This window comes from Carassius auratus, chromosome 12, assembly GCF_003368295.1.
Source record: "Carassius auratus strain Wakin chromosome 12, ASM336829v1, whole genome shotgun sequence".
In the NCBI taxonomy this organism is placed as follows: domain Eukaryota; kingdom Metazoa; phylum Chordata; class Actinopteri; order Cypriniformes; family Cyprinidae; genus Carassius; species Carassius auratus.
In genome coordinates, this window is record NC_039254.1 from 14,610,463 (window position 1) to 14,626,359 (window position 15,897).

At 36.2% G+C, this 15,897-nt stretch overlaps 1 protein-coding gene across 3 annotated transcripts; it reads right to left on the bottom strand.

Annotated features, from left to right (window-relative positions):
- Positions 1 to 1,427: 1,427 nt before the first annotated feature.
- Positions 1,428 to 15,164, bottom strand: LOC113111930 (rho-related BTB domain-containing protein 1-like). Of its 3 annotated transcripts, XM_026277153.1 has the most exons (10): positions 14,898 to 15,164; positions 12,910 to 13,105; positions 12,597 to 12,700; positions 8,512 to 8,697; positions 7,400 to 8,358; positions 7,110 to 7,228; positions 5,440 to 5,590; positions 4,774 to 4,862; positions 3,842 to 3,947; positions 2,651 to 2,820 (listed from the first exon to the last, which is right to left on the bottom strand). In XM_026277153.1, exons 2-10 carry the CDS (start codon positions 13,087 to 13,089, stop codon positions 2,651 to 2,653), a joined length of 2,064 nt encoding a protein of 687 aa, XP_026132938.1. In that variant the 5' UTR covers positions 13,090 to 13,105; positions 14,898 to 15,164. The 3 variants fall into 3 exon arrangements, with proteins under 3 accessions (XP_026132939.1, XP_026132938.1, XP_026132940.1); XM_026277154.1 differs by lacking the exon at positions 14,898 to 15,164 and having other exon boundaries at positions 1,428 to 2,820; positions 12,910 to 13,089; XM_026277155.1 differs by lacking the exons at positions 12,910 to 13,105; positions 14,898 to 15,164 and adding an exon at positions 9,319 to 9,365 and having other exon boundaries at positions 12,597 to 12,645.
- Positions 15,165 to 15,897: the final 733 nt, after the last annotated feature.

Below are 15,897 nucleotides of genomic sequence, written 5' to 3' on the forward strand. Positions count from 1 at the left end.
TAAAGATAATGACCAGCAAGATCAAAGGCATTTAGACAGCAAGAACCAAATGAACCAGCCATTTGGTTTTTAGCAGCTAACAATAGTTAACAACTTCGCTAAAACCACCGAAAAAGAACAACCATGGTATCTTATGCATGTGATCATCTATATATTGCTTTGGTAAACTAAAGATAATCTACACTATGATGACTAAACACTATTATTTTTCTTCAAGTATGAACGTTCCTCTTTTATCAGTCGGCAGTTACATTGTTCGTCCGGTTTCTTTTACGATATATCGGCAGCGACCCTGTGTTTCATTACGTATAACCCTTCACCATCTTTAACATACCAACACATAAAGCCGCAGTACATTCTTTACCTGTAAAATCCTACCATGAAACATTTACATACATTAATTACTCACATGACAGAGCTGAAGAAATCGTTTAGCTTTCACAACTATGACAATCTTTTGAAAGTTACAGTCCACTACAGTACATATGTAACTTCTAGCACAACAATGGTGGAATTCATCTATTATAAGTACTATATGTGAGTAGTGGTTAAATTATTATTATTATTTATTTTTTGTTAGTGAAGGTTTGCCCTGAACTAAGCCGTGTTTCTAAGCCCTTCTAATTATAAGTGAATTTGTAGTTTGTCAGTACAGGCTAACATTATGTTACAACACATGGAAGATACTCTAGAAAATAATGTGTAACTGCTAGCTGGAAGTGATTTTGTTTATCTGCTCCTGAATTATTATTATTATTATTCTCCATCTGGACAGAGCTGGATCATTCCTATTATGCAGTATGCATATGAAGCTTTTTTCATATTTAATATTAGATAAAAAAAAATTGAAAGACACTAGTAAAAGTATATCATGATTAAGATCACACATTCTCAAGATTTCATGTAATAAATTCCAAAATTAAACAGGCAATTTGTTATTATTATTATTATTTCTGATTAAATTTTTCATTGTGAGTGTTGTTTTAATTTAAAGTCAATTTTGGGTTTTGTTGTGTCCTCACTATTCCACTCTGTTATTTATTTATTTATTTTAATTCCCTTTAACGAAAGTAGTTGACGACATCATTTTGGTGAGAAAAAAGTATTCAAACAGTACAGCCAAAGGATTTGTAAGTAATGACGAATTGTTATTTCTGTGGTATTTTGTTGGTTAGTTGGTTTGTCACCCTCTTATACAAATGAGCATATCAACATTTCAACAATAATAATAATAAAAAAAAAAACCTCTCTGAAAATAAGCGATAGCTACGGAAGCTCGTTTCCGCCACTGACTAAAATATAAAACAAGGTAATTACAACTTTTTATCTGACAATTATCACTTTCTTTTCTCACAATTGCGAGTTTATATCTCGCAATTCTGACTTTATAACTCACAATTCTAAGAAATAAAGTCATAATTGCACGCTTTTTTTACAATTGTGAGTTCATATCTTACGAGTTATAAAGACAGAATTTTGACATATGAACTCACCTTGTTTTATTTATTTAGTTATTTATTTTATTTAGTGGCAGAAAAGTGCTTCCATAGATAACTAACTATAACATTGTAAAAAAAAAAAAATTGGTTTATGTAAGTTGTTATTGTATGTTTTTCAAGAAAATCAAAAAAGGTCTTCCTACTTGTTAAATTACATTTTATTTCATGTTTAATTTAACATTTAATTCAGTTCATTTAAAGTTACTTGCCAGTTTTTTTTTTTATTATTTGTAAAATTAAAAAAGTAAGTTTTTTAGTGTATGTAAGAATTTGTTTTGGGGTTTTAGCAAACAAATGTACAAAGGACCATTTTGCAAATAAATGCAGTATTTCATGGGGGAACGCAAAACTTTGAAATCTGCATTTTGCTCTTATCTCATATTTTTCTGACATGACTTATTAAAGGTTCCATATCATCCTATAACATATTTCCTGATTTTTGATGTTGTGTAAATCACCTTCTTATAATTCATACATTTTAAGTGCCCGGGTATTACCAGAACATACTTCATTTTTGAGAATGTTCAAATGTACTGCATAAGAAGAATGACCCATTTACTGCGTTCCTGTCCCTGATGTTCACACATAGGGCTGAATGCTGTAAGCTCTTACAATCACAATGATCAAACTACATCCATTAAATATTACAATCAACAGCGACTCCTAACTTCAAGTGCTCTTAGTTTTTGGTCACAAGTTGTCCAATAAACAGGCTTACAACATTACCCCAAATTTGCCTAAATGCAGAATTGTACTATGCAAATTTTGCAAGATGTGCTCAGAATTAGTGGCATAATGAGCATTTTGCACTTACATGATTTCATTAAACAGTTTAAAATGTGTTAATGCAAATATACAGTATATAGCACCTAAGTGAAAAAGGAAAGACAAGAAAAAACGCTCCTTAATCCTATTAGTGTTTTATGATTCTTATGCTTCTAACACAGTCAGATCAGAACCAAGTCCAACACAGCAGCTCGATTATTAAAACAAATATTACACCATAAGGACCAGGCCATAGATTCGAAGGCCAGCACTGATTGGACATTGTGCTTCACACAGAATGCTAATTTCGAGTGGTCTGTTTTATCTTCACAAAATATAAAAAAAGGAAAATAAGAGCTTTAAAAATAAATCATGAGGGTACGGACTCAAGCAACAGCAGGGGACGTGCTCCAGAAACACCAGCGCCATCGTGAGTGATGTTTATTCAACACCACATCCTCCTTCTCTCTCTCCTTCTTTACCCGCTGATAGTGATCTTCCTCTTTCAGATACCAGACCGGAGGCCAGCGGTGCTTCTCAAAATATTCCTGGTTTTCTGCTCACATTACAACACAAGCCCAGAATGATATCAAGGGTGAGTGATATAAAACCAAAATCATAAAAATAAAAATCGATATATGAAATAACCATTAGGTTAAGTAAAGTAAAAATAAAAAGCTAAAAACCTGAATTGATTTTATTTCAGCTATTTGCTAAGGCAACATTTCTCATTACTTTGACTTGAAGTACTAAAATAACTAAATAATAACAACAAAAAGCTTAATAATGAAAACTGTATTAAAATATAATATAAAATATTATGTGTAATATATAAACTATATTACAATTAAAATATTAATATTAAATAGATATATAAAAAAAGGAATAAAATGTAAACAAAACTAAATAAAATTTTAAGTGAAAGCAGAAATGTCATAATTCAAAATGTTAATAAAAGAGCAGCATGAGAATAAAAAAAAGAGAGAGAGACAGATATTTTTTCTGCTTTCACTTTAATACTAGTTAAAGTTTATTTATTTATTTTGGCAACCAATAACCAATTTGGTTACAACAAGTTTCCATTAGTTAATGGTAGTTAATGCATTAACTAACATTAACTAACAACAAGCAGTACATTTGATACTTAAGTAATTTGATTATTTATTATGTTTTGTTAATGTTAGTTAATAAAAATACAACTGTTTAATGTTAATTCATTTTACTATTACCATTAAGTAATATTACCATTATTTAATACAACTTTATTCAACTTTTGATTTTAGTCATGTATTAATAAATGTTGAAATTAACATTCACTAAGATTAATAAGATGTTTATTAACCAAGGGGTTGGTTATTTTTTGTTTATATGGAACCTTGTTTTATTATTTTTTCTTTTTAAAAGATGTTATGTTTAATTTCAGGGTGAACTCTCTCTTCAAAAGGACACTCATTTGTACTCACAGCTACTTCTACATAAGGAAGCAAAGTTAAATGTTACTGCCGATGCTTTAAATCAGGCAGTTTCAGTGGTGACGATTTGCTTCTGTCTCGTAATTGTTCAGCAAATGCTCTTACCTAGTGATTTCGACTTGATCTCTTTGCGGTAATTGGCACATATCCTGTTGTAATGCGTGCAGATGTGGTGTAAACACCAGGCAGCCAGTTGATTAGCATTATGGAACTGTCATCAAAACAAGAGAATAAAGAAGAAGACGTTAACGTTTGTATGTATTTAGTCTAAATATGGGAATATGATCACTGTAAACAAAGGCTGCCATCTTGTATTCTGAAATGATATATTGTATTTCACTATGAATTCTCACGCCTACTGTCAAATCTTTGAAGGCTGTTGTTACTAACAGTGTTGTTGAAAATAAAAGTTTTCTAGAGTTGTTGATAGTGGACATAAAGTTCTTGACATTACTCAGCTAAAAATATTATTCAAATAGATTTGCTTTGTGCTGATACACATCAATTTCATTTCTTTGAAAAACCTCCTTTACAAGCATGACCTGGCCAAGAGGGCAGCAACAAATGACATAGATATAGAAAATATTACAACATCAAACACAATACAACACATTCATGAATCAAAACAACAATTTACCAGGGCAATAATGCACAGAATCTGTTAAAAGTACCTTGAACTCGTTCAATAATGGAAGTTATCCATTATCGAACGAGTGCTTAAAATTAAGTTGTTTTATATTCATTAGTAGATTATTCCAAGCAACATAAGCATCATATTTAGCTCGGTTTGGTCCCAGGGAATATTAAGATATAACATGCATTTGTATTGTATTGTAATTTAATTTGCGTATTTCGTAGAGATATTCAACAAGATGTAACGTTAGGAGCGATTAATCGCCACTCACCGAATCAAACCTCCATGATTAATTGGCACTAATATTTATATTACAATATTAGTACTAATATTTACATTTACAGATTCATGACACTTTTATCCACAATCAATTTTCCACTTTAATAACGAAAGATAGATTTACCTGAGCAAGCTCCAGATAGGTGAGTACCTCTCCATCGATATCCTGTCCTTCTTTAGATGCTTTTACTAACTCGCTCGCAGCGTATTGCTCTGAGGAGAGAAAACATCTGTTAAAAAAAAGGCACATTTAGATGAGCTGAAAAATTGATTTAGAAACCATTTTGTCTTGGAAATGGATAGTAAATTTCACAAATTAATTGCAAAGAAAGTAGAAATACTTAAATGGTTTTCTAGTGTTATTTACTCCAAACGAAAAAACCAATGCAAGTTATTTACACTGAATAATATTTCATGATGTTTTCCTACTCTTGAGGACTGTAAATAAACTGATGCACAAAAAAAAAAAAAAAAAAATCCTCCGGGGTGGCGCAGGCTACGCAAAACCTGAGGTAAACAGCTGCATCTGGAGTCCCAGATAAATTTCATCCTGTCACCAGCACGTCATTAGATGACGTCCGCCGGACAGATTATAGTGTGTGCCACACAAAGCTCCGCCGAGACGTTCTCTTTTATTTGGCACCTTGACATCGCTTGTTGCTAGGCAACACAGAATGAAAGGGCTAAAAGGCCTGTTTGCTTTAGATCCGAGGTGGCCGAGCAGCTCTGCCCTGTGCTTGAGGAACGTGTGCGTTGTTTTGTGTGTCGGAGTGTGTGGCAGAGAGCTCACCTGTCAGGGCGATGAGCCGTGGAAGGCACAGTCTGTTGGCCAGGGCGATTAGCTCCATTGGGTCCAGGTCTGCCATGGGCGACAGCTGATTGGTGTAAAGATACTCCAGCACTGCCTGCATACAAACCCTGCTGGTGTTGGGGAATGAGACCTGGCAACACACATGTACATACGTCATTATTCATCAAACAATCAATCTGGTCAGTTCCATCTGGTGCTGCTAAGTCAGCGTGAAATAGTGTTTATGAGCCATTTACTTCTGAAATGTGAAGATCCTGAGGGAAATAGGAAATCGCTGGGATAAAACATAGAACAAGACTTGACTTTGTCCTTCGGGGTTTGATTTCATGGACGCCTCTATTTGACAGGTTGTTGGAGTGTTTAAAAAATAAGAGGACTGGGAAATCTATCAACAAGTAAAGTCGGTTAAAAAGCAGAGCAAGTTAAAAGTTGCACCAAAAAAAAAAAAAAAACTGTTGTAACTGATTTATAGGTGAATACTAAAGAAGTGTAAAACAAATTATTAATTATTATATATTTTAATTCAGCCATTATATATAATGTGTATTTAACAGACTCTGGTCAGCTGACCTCTGGAGATGAGACTATTTGTTCTTTAATCTCTATGAAACTGATGGCCAGCTCACCAGCAGTCCAGCATTACTAAGCACATTTGGGCAGCACACGCAGATAGATGCTGCTACGTAACTCATTACATAATACTCTTCAAGGGCAAGCACGGTAGATTGCTGTGTTTGCCAGGGTAGTCTAACCACTCTAAAAGAGAAGTAGAAGTAGGATATTGTCTAAAATATATTAGACACAATTGTTACACTGGGCAGTAAGGCAAAAAAAAATCCCGCCATCATGTATTGAGTCCCTGGTGCAAAGATTAACCAAAGAGGAAAACAGATCACTGTCTCTGAATGACGTCTGCTTTTCCTCCTCGAGGAGGAAACTCGGTCTGCTTTATTCCACCTGTGTAGGAGGAAATAAATGAACAGTGCCACAGATGAAAGCATCTATTTGGACAGTGGAAACAGGATTAAGTGTGCATGTGGCAACTGTGGAATGAGCAAAAAGCATAATTTAATCGATTCTGCATCTCAGCTCATCAATTATGAATTATGCATGTAAACAGCGATAAATGGAAAAGTATGAGGTTAACTGTGCTTTCAGTTCATTATTTATACATTTAATCAAAATGATTACAAAGAAAAAAATATTTTTTTAAGTATAGTAAAAATGTAAATTTTTACATTTAAGTAAATGTAAAAATGTATATTTCAAAAATAAATAAATGTGCACAAAAATATTGATTATAAACGCCATAAATCTCAATATCAGAAAAATGACTTGTGGAAACTAAATCCAATATTGAAACAAAATAAAAATGAAAGCAGTTTGCCAAATTCCCAAAATAAAGTTCTGAATGAACAATTACTACAGCTAAACTGAAATACAAAATCAGTGCAAAACAAAACACAATTGAATGACACAAAAATTACATCTATTTGAATATGTAAGCGCATGTAAATGTCTGAGCGGTGTGACCTTGTACCATCTGCTTGAGCACTGGCAGACTCCTTAATGCTTAGGACGAAATAAAGATGTTCTTTAGTTTGTCAGTGCCCTAACTGGAGCTCATTAAACATTGTCTTCACACTCACCTCATCATTTGCACTCTCCATGAAAGAGCCCCCAAATAATGCTGCCATCCAATCACAGCTAGAGATCAGCAGTGGTTTGTGGGCGTTAATGGTGCCATCATCCAACCTAAACACCACATCTGCAAAGAGAGTCCAAAACTGATGAGAAACTGAATTTTACAAAGATATATTTCAACTAGAATAAGCATATTTCAGGAGGCTGATGCAGCAAATAATTAAAAATCACTTTGAAGAAACTGTGTTTCTTTCTCATTCAAAAATAAAACAAACACATCTTGGTTCCTCAATACCTGTGAAGTTATTCTTGGCAAGACACTCTTTGATTCGGTTGGCCTTTCTCACATGGAACGCTTTTGTGATCTCTTGATTCATGAAGCCCTCATTGTTCATGATGTTCTCCACCATCATCCTAAGATCAAACACTTCTAGGATCTCTGCGATCTGGGCGATCTTCATCAGGTCCTTCTCCTTCTCATCCAGCTCACCAGTGTAGAGGAAGCGTAGGACAGCGCTGAATGGTCCATGGTGGATGGAATGATCCATCTTGACGACAGTCATAAGAGCTGGTGCACCTGTGATCGGATTGATCACGTTCTCCTTGTGGATGCTGTGGAAGGCCTTGCTCCAAGATGCCAGGGACAGTTTGGTGCGTCGGTGCATCCCACTGAAACTCATCATCTTGAGGGTTCCGTCACTCTTGGATGCCCTGAGTGAGCACGGTGAAAGATTGGGGAGAACGGTCACGTCCTCTTCCGTGTCCAGGCTTAGTGTGCGCATCAGTTGATCCCGCCCATGACGCGCAGTTACCACCAAACACTGGGACTCATCTGAGAAGTCCATCTGAAAGAGGTCGTAGAATTTGGAAGATGAGGTAGACAGGTAGATCCTGTGGGCAAACAAGTGAATGTGTTCCTGAATGGTGAACATAACATCAGCACACAGTGGGCTCTCAAGAAGCTGCCTCGGGCCATCCCTGTTTTTGGCTGGACACTCAGGAATCTTAATAAGTGGTGGAGGGGCTTTGGGTGGCAAAAATGGTGCCTGCAACAGTGGCTTTTGGACCTTCCTCAGGTGGGACTTCCAGAATTGTAGGTGGCGTCTGGAAATGAGTGCTGCTCGGATGGCATTATCAAAGATATCCTTGATGCCAAACTGATCGAAAACACTTGTCTCGTAGTATGGGATGCCAAGCTCTTTGGCGACCTCCCTTCCACTCTCTGGAGGCAAAATATCTCCGGGTTTAATAGGCCTGTGAGAGACAAATAAATACAGCGGTAATATGACAGCGCTCCTGGAAAGAGCATATGCAAATTCCTGAGAAGTTGTTGCATGGGAATTGTCAAGGAATATCCAAGTTCCAACTTATTGGTTTCAAAAAAACAGGGCCTTTAGTTCCAAGTACCTTGATAACGGTCGCCTAGCACGATTGACTGCCTCCAGGTCAGCGTAGCGCAAGTCCAACTGGCAACCGACCAAGATGACAGGTGTCCGAGGACAGAAGTGCTTGATCTCAAGGTACCACATAGTTTTAACATGGTGTAGGGAGTTGGGGTTGGCGATGGAAAAGCAGAGAACCACGACGTCAGACCTTCGAAAGTAAAAGTTAAATAGTAAATAGAGTAACCATCTAATGAAAACTCATTTGTTTAACAACACAGAGCAAGACAGCACGTAACAACCATGCTAACGCGATTTTAAGCCAAGAGTGTTGAATGTGAGAGATGCCAAGCAGTATCCGCAGCAAAACCACAGTCCTTCACTGTTTGGTAGACATGCAAAACCTGCAATCTCGATGCCAGCCTGACATTGACTCAATGACAGCACGCAAAAAGATTGCCTTTAGTTTACGCAAGTCTTATGCCGGAGACAACAAACTCCTTCGGCAATGCTTTTTTGTTTGGCTGCCTCTGTGAGTACTAGAACAAACATGATCAACAAAACAAAAGCACAAAAAGGATGACATGCAGACATTCTGGCGCACTGTTGGCATACCTTCCTGAAGCAAGATTAGTACAAAGTCTATCCTGGGGAGGGGGGCAACACCCGTCACCACACTAGTAAGTGAATAATGTAAGATCACCTGTTTGCTAACGTCCGCATAAGGAATCGTGCATTTCTTGCTGACTGGACAAGCAAAGGTCTCAGCTACCACACCACACAGTTGGCAATGCAGAAAAACATGGAGATGCTAGCAGGCTTGAGGACTTACAGTGTCTCTCTTATGTTTCACGGGCTTGCATAAAGATCATAGGAGCCCTAAAAACAAAAAGAGGCACAGAACAATGCTACATAATAATTGCCTTTTTAGTTAACAACAGTTCAGGGACATCTATCTGAAGGAGAGCAACATTACAGCCAGAGTCTATAATGACAATATAAGTCCAAAGGGACAGTAATATCCAACAGCTTTTAAAGTTAAAGATATGCTTTGATATGGCACTGCATGGTCCCAATAAATGCTAGGCTAAAGCCTATCCTCTCTTCAGTAATGGTTTGCTGAAAACTAAACATCTCTGGTCAAAATGGGGCTCTTGGCAGTTCACCCTAGAGCTCTAGAGAAAAGCCTGTTTGATGTTAAGCCAGAATAAATGCACTTTCTGGTAAAACATGTAGCATTTATTTGGGCTTCAGAATCTCTTGAAGAGCCAGCGTGGTTTCACTTGCCCTCTCAATGACTCAACAATACCTCGCCCAACCTGAATAAATGAGAACAAATCAGCATATAAAAGCAATTATCTTTATTAACCTTACATCAATCCAGGGTGAAGAACACTCAACATGTCATTAATTAGCAATTAAACATAACACACTTTCTGAAGGAGTCATTTGTAAACTTGCGACATCCATGCAAAAAAGTCTTTGTCTCCATTAGGTAAACTCACATTGACAGATTGCAGTAAAGGTTGTATTTTGTCACCGTCAACAATGTCAGCTAATCACCCAGATTTATGACTTCTGTTTTGCGGAGCTGTTTCTTCTCGTTCATCACCAAATGAACCAGTCACTCTCAGCCAGAGTATGTTTCAGTGATAGAGATATTGCAGTTGTGTTTCTATTAGTGGGCAGGATTGCAGACTGCTTTAAAATATGCATTCTACTGTCCCAAACAAGCCAAGATGAGGAATAGCTACTTAATCAGGGATGTTTGTTAGGATACTTCAAGCAGAGTAGTTGCCTATTTGGTTTGGCTATTTGACTCTAAACTCTGGATGAGACAATCTTAGCCTATGCTCATAAAGCAGAAAACACACTTCTTACTCTTATATTTGGTAAGTACTGGTTCAGAGAGGCACAGTAACGTTGAAATCTCATTCCTGTATTCTTATGGGTTGCTTTTGAGGGCAATATAGCATGCCAGTCACACATCAAGGCCCTGAGTAAGGCGCCTATTTAGAGGTCATTCTTTGAATCCGAGCCAAGCTTTATTACTCCAGACCTCAGTGCACTGGTTTTATTTTTAGGATGCAATAAAGCAGGGATGACTAAAAATATAATTCTATTGAACAAGACTGGCCCAAAGTCAAGGAGCAAGGCATGCTTTCCGGACAAGTCAGGTGTATCTGATTGAAATAGTCTAGTGCATCTGGATTGGGACTTGTCTAGCGCTAAACCACAAAATATTGTCTCATGTAGGGTAAATATGCAGACAACCCTTCTTTATGTTTCTAAAATCTCCTTTCAGACTGTCAGAGGGAGGAATTATGCTGTTAAACACCATCTGTTAAACATCTCTAAAAAGACACTGCAGGAATATAATTTCTTCAAACAGGGATTCTTGGAGTGTGTCACATTCCTCTCCCTATCTAGTGCGAATCGTGAACATGAATTTGGATGCTAACAATCGGAACTCTGATGACTAAATTACCTTTGACACAAGAAAAAAACATTTCTTTATAAGAAGCCATGAGCAATATTCTTCTGATAATATTTCTGGCCACATTTTTAGGGAGTAACAATTATGTGCACTTTATTGAATATAATTCACAGACAGTGCACTACTAGAGTGGTAGGGAGTGGATTAAGACAGCCTAGGTTTTTAACATTATAAATCAAGATGTTTCTACCATCAATCACTAAAAATTACAAAAAAATGTTTTAATAAAAGCTTGAATTGGGTTTGACCTATTATGTATGACTGATAACACCAAGCAAACTGTTTCTGTAAAACTGGCTAGTGAATGCTTTATTAACAGATAAACATAAAATGACCTTGAATGAAGTAGCAACAATATGAATATGAATGCTGCATGCTTGGCATTCTTAATTTCTTGTAAATACATCTGTGAACATAACATAATTGATGCTAATTATGTTACCGACGCTAAAAACTGAATGAATGAGAATATTTTGTTTATCCTGCACTAATAATGTCAGAAAAGAAAGCATAAAAGCAGCGAGTGTGTGATGAACGCAAAGAAAGACCTCATTAACCAAGTGCTTGACACAAAATGGCCATGAGTTAACATAACAGTGTTCAGCTGTCATGTTCGGCCCGCATTCAGTTGCAAATAGCTCAGTGTCTGATGTCAGAGCGATGATGAAAGCATCTGATGGCAGGATGCTTCCTGTCTTTCTGTTCAGTAAAGTGGTGGCATTTATGAACTAAAGAATCAATTAAGATTTTCTCTGGGAATTTGCTAAAAGATATTATCCAGAGAGCACTGTGAAATTTTCCCATGCATCACCTTATATTTATGTTATTTTTAACATCTGAGTCACAATGATATGGAATGCCACCCTCATGCAATTCATTTAATTTTAAAAGGAATTATAGGCATAGTTCACCCAAAAAATGTAATTGCATTTTTTTATTTTTTGAGGAACACAAACGAAGATAGAATAATATTCACACTCCTCTTTTCTATACAATGAAAGTGAATGGTGACCAACAAAAGTATCATAAAAATCAATACAACTTATGTGCAGTAAGTTTTCTGATGTCATTCATTAGCTTTGCAAATGCACATATTTAAATTAGTAAGTTTTTGATTGGTCATGTGACACACAAGAAGGATCTGTGTACTTTGTGTTCAATCATGTGTGTCAATCAGTCAATCTTCCTTCTTATCAAAAATTACATTTTCACAATTTTAGGCTTTCAATTTTAAATAATAAAACAGTAAATGCAATATATATGGACTATACAAGGACATACATGGAAAAAGATGCATTAAGTTTAAAAAACAATATATTTGATATTGATTTTCTGAACAATTTAATTGTATTGTTGTAAGACTTTTTGAGACTTATATTGTGTCTTTTTAGCTTAGTCACCTCTGGTCACCATAACTTCCATTATATGGAAAAGAGCTGCTTGAACATTCAGTTTTACATTTTTCTTTTCGAGTTCCCTGGAAGAAAGTCCTACGGGTTTGGAATGACAAGAGGGTGAATTAATAACCAATTTTTCATTTTTGGGGGAACTATTGTTTTAAGCTTGCCCCACTATTACACAGAGATTGCAAATCAAACAGAATCCGTTCGTACCTCCCGTAGGCGAAGCGTCTGTCTTTGTGATGGTCTCCAAAAGTGTCCCATAGCCGGAGGGACACACTTACTTCATCCACAACGTCTCTGGAACGTTCTAAGACCTGTGAGGAGTCATAAAATTAATTTGGCTTTTAAAGCAGCACCTCTGCCCCAGGTCAAAGAAGACCACAGGCGTATTTGATCTTTTTCTGTAATCTGTTTTCCTTCCGTCGGCTGAAATTGAAATGAATCCTGACGGAAACAAATCTGCCTTGGGTCTGACGTAATGCCATGATAACGGCAAGGTAAATTTAATTGAGGGAAGATTTACCTCTTGACAGACTCTGTACTGGTCGATGGCCCAGACGGTGGGCACATGGGTGGCCAACAGCTGGTACTGGGTCAGGGTAGTGTTGCAGGCCCGGGCACAAATAAGGCGAGTCTTCCCCACCGCATTGTCTCCAACAACAACACACTTGATGGTTTCTACATTCGGTCTTTCGTAATCCATATTAAATTTGAGTACCCTATGACAAAAGGAGTTATTGTACATACTGACCAAAGGAGGGATTTCATTTCAGATCTATTAAATCAGAAGCTGCACAGAGCATTGACCTTGCTGTGGGTCAATGAAACCTCAATATAACACAGGACTTCTGGTTTTCACATTCCTAAAATAAGTGCCCTATATTATAGCCACATTTTGTTCCTGCTGAGCTGGACAGAACCCAACCCATATAACGTTCTTATCAGATCCAGTGTGTATGACTGCAAAAAAAAAAAAAAAAAAAAAAAAAAAATATATATATATATATATATATATATATATATATATATATATAAGTTTGTCTTTTTTTAATGTATTCATTTATTGTAAAGGAAATAAAATGTTTTTAAAAAAAGTTTTTCTAAATGGTTGTGTGTGTGATAACAGCTCTAGCTGTAATCCTGGCATCTAATATAATCATAGAATAATAACACTAAACAGTAAAGGTCATCCATGTGATTGTATTACTTAATATTAAAATCATACAATTATTTTTCATGCCTTAACTTCAAGGTTTTATTACATAATACAATATTAAATTACAGATATGGCCTTTAATGACTCCAATAAAGACACAAAAAAAGGGTATTATGAAAAGTGCAGCGTCATCATAGTTTTCACCTTCAATACATCTTCAGCTGGAACTTTTTTTTTTTAAAGGTGAGGTGTGAAAAATTATCTGAAAAATCATCTTAATACACACTAAGACCAACATTTCTAAACCTTACAATTCAGTTTCAACGTGATGTTAATTAGCATATGTGAGCTATATGTAAACTTCTGGTTATACACTAGAGCAACATCACAACATCTCTAGACTGCACTCTATAACCAACACACAGTCTTATCCATTCATCTTTTATGTTACGATCTCTTCATATACATTGTAATGACAGAATAATTGGCATTTTTTTGTGTCTGTTCCAATTTAACTGAAGTTCTATGACATTGTAATCAAATAATGAATTTTTTTCCATTTTTTTCCTGAGCAACACATGCACACACACACACACATACACACACACACACACACAACTCACTAAAATGTGAAACTTAATTGCTGTCTTAAATGATTTAAACCAAAGTGGTGCCAAGGTTGAGTGCACTTTTTCCAGCCACTTCCAATTACAGATGAATCCAAGTGGAAACAAAGTGGAAACTCATAAAATCAAGTAGAAATAAATAAGGAAAATGAACTTTAAGAAATAAAGATAAGCTATGTCATAACACAATGATTTTAATTTAGAGCGCATACTTCTGGATTGTCTATTGCACTGAAGTTTTAACTTGCAGCACAGTCATACTAAGTCAGAGATATGACATGCATAAGTCATATAAAAAGAAATGTAAACATAGCCTACAAATTTATGCATGCATGCAAGACATTACTTCTAGCTCATCTGACGCAATGTTGATTCTTCTAATTCCTACAAAACGTTGATTCTATATTATTGTTATTACTGTTATTAATATAAATATAACCAGGTAATTTTGATACTACCACAAGAAGCAGAATTATGTATCAAATATTTTCAGCTTTCAGGGTATTATCTTGCATATATAAATATAGTTATCATTGATGTAATGCATAGAAAATACTGACAATACCAAACGAATTGTAGCTTTGGAAAATAATTTCATAATAAACCAAACATTATACACAATTCCTTATAAGAAGTTGATCAACTGTCCTACAAGGGTGCATGATGAATTACATAAGGACACCACCCTGCAAACAAGAGCCATCACACAGTGGACACAAGCATACGTACCGTGTCTTTGAGATGTGTGTGTGTGTTTATTGTTGTCAGAAGTCAACTCAGTATACAGTGACTGCAGCTTGCTGATGGAAGAACAAATGCTCGTCGCTAGCTGGGCAAATGCTGCAAAACCATCTCCTAACCGTCAATACGTCCCCGTCTGTGTGCAAAAAAAGTTAATTCCTATATATCTGCAAGCGTACAGACTGATAAACACGCGGGTATAGTGTGTCCTTCCAGATCGCGAGGCTCTTTGAGAGAATCATCATCTGCCGCGAGTCAGATGCGGCTTCCATTGTGACGTCATAGAGCCGGCGCTATTAATAGCGCGCGTACGATTTCATTCAGGAAAACAAGGTGCCTCATATGTGCTGTGAGCCATAGAAGAGCATCAGTCAGCTTCTTGGACGCTTATTTTCAGTGAAACCCAAAGAGAAACGTTCATTTAAAATAAGATAGGTTTTGAAATGTAATTACTCCTTTGACTTAACATGTGACCGCATAAGTGTCAGGCATTTAAGAACTAATTCTGTGTAACAAGACACCGATGCTGTACATTTCGAAATGTTTATGAATTTCGGTTACAAGCACAGTCAGATGTGCACACTTCATTTTCTTACACCCTGATTAGATGCTAAATGACTGACAGCTCTGTGGTCAACAACATCATTTTAATCCAAATAAGTAGATTACCATTGACTCATTTCCAATATTATCTTCTGCATATATTGGATGAGCAAAAACCTGAATAGCAGAAAAACCTTTATAGTTTTGTTTCATAACAGCATAGTCCCAGTATATGGCAAAATTGACCAGACTTGTGAATCACGCAGAAGAACAGACCGACCGGCCTAATTCTAGCGATTTCCTAGACTTTTTACTTGCTCGGAGAAACACAGCTCAAATTATGAATGAAATCAGGGCGGCGGAGCCAGACACACATCAAGAAATACTTCAGGGCCCCGTCTCATGCCTATAAACCCAGAGGATGTTTTTGAATCATGCATGAAGT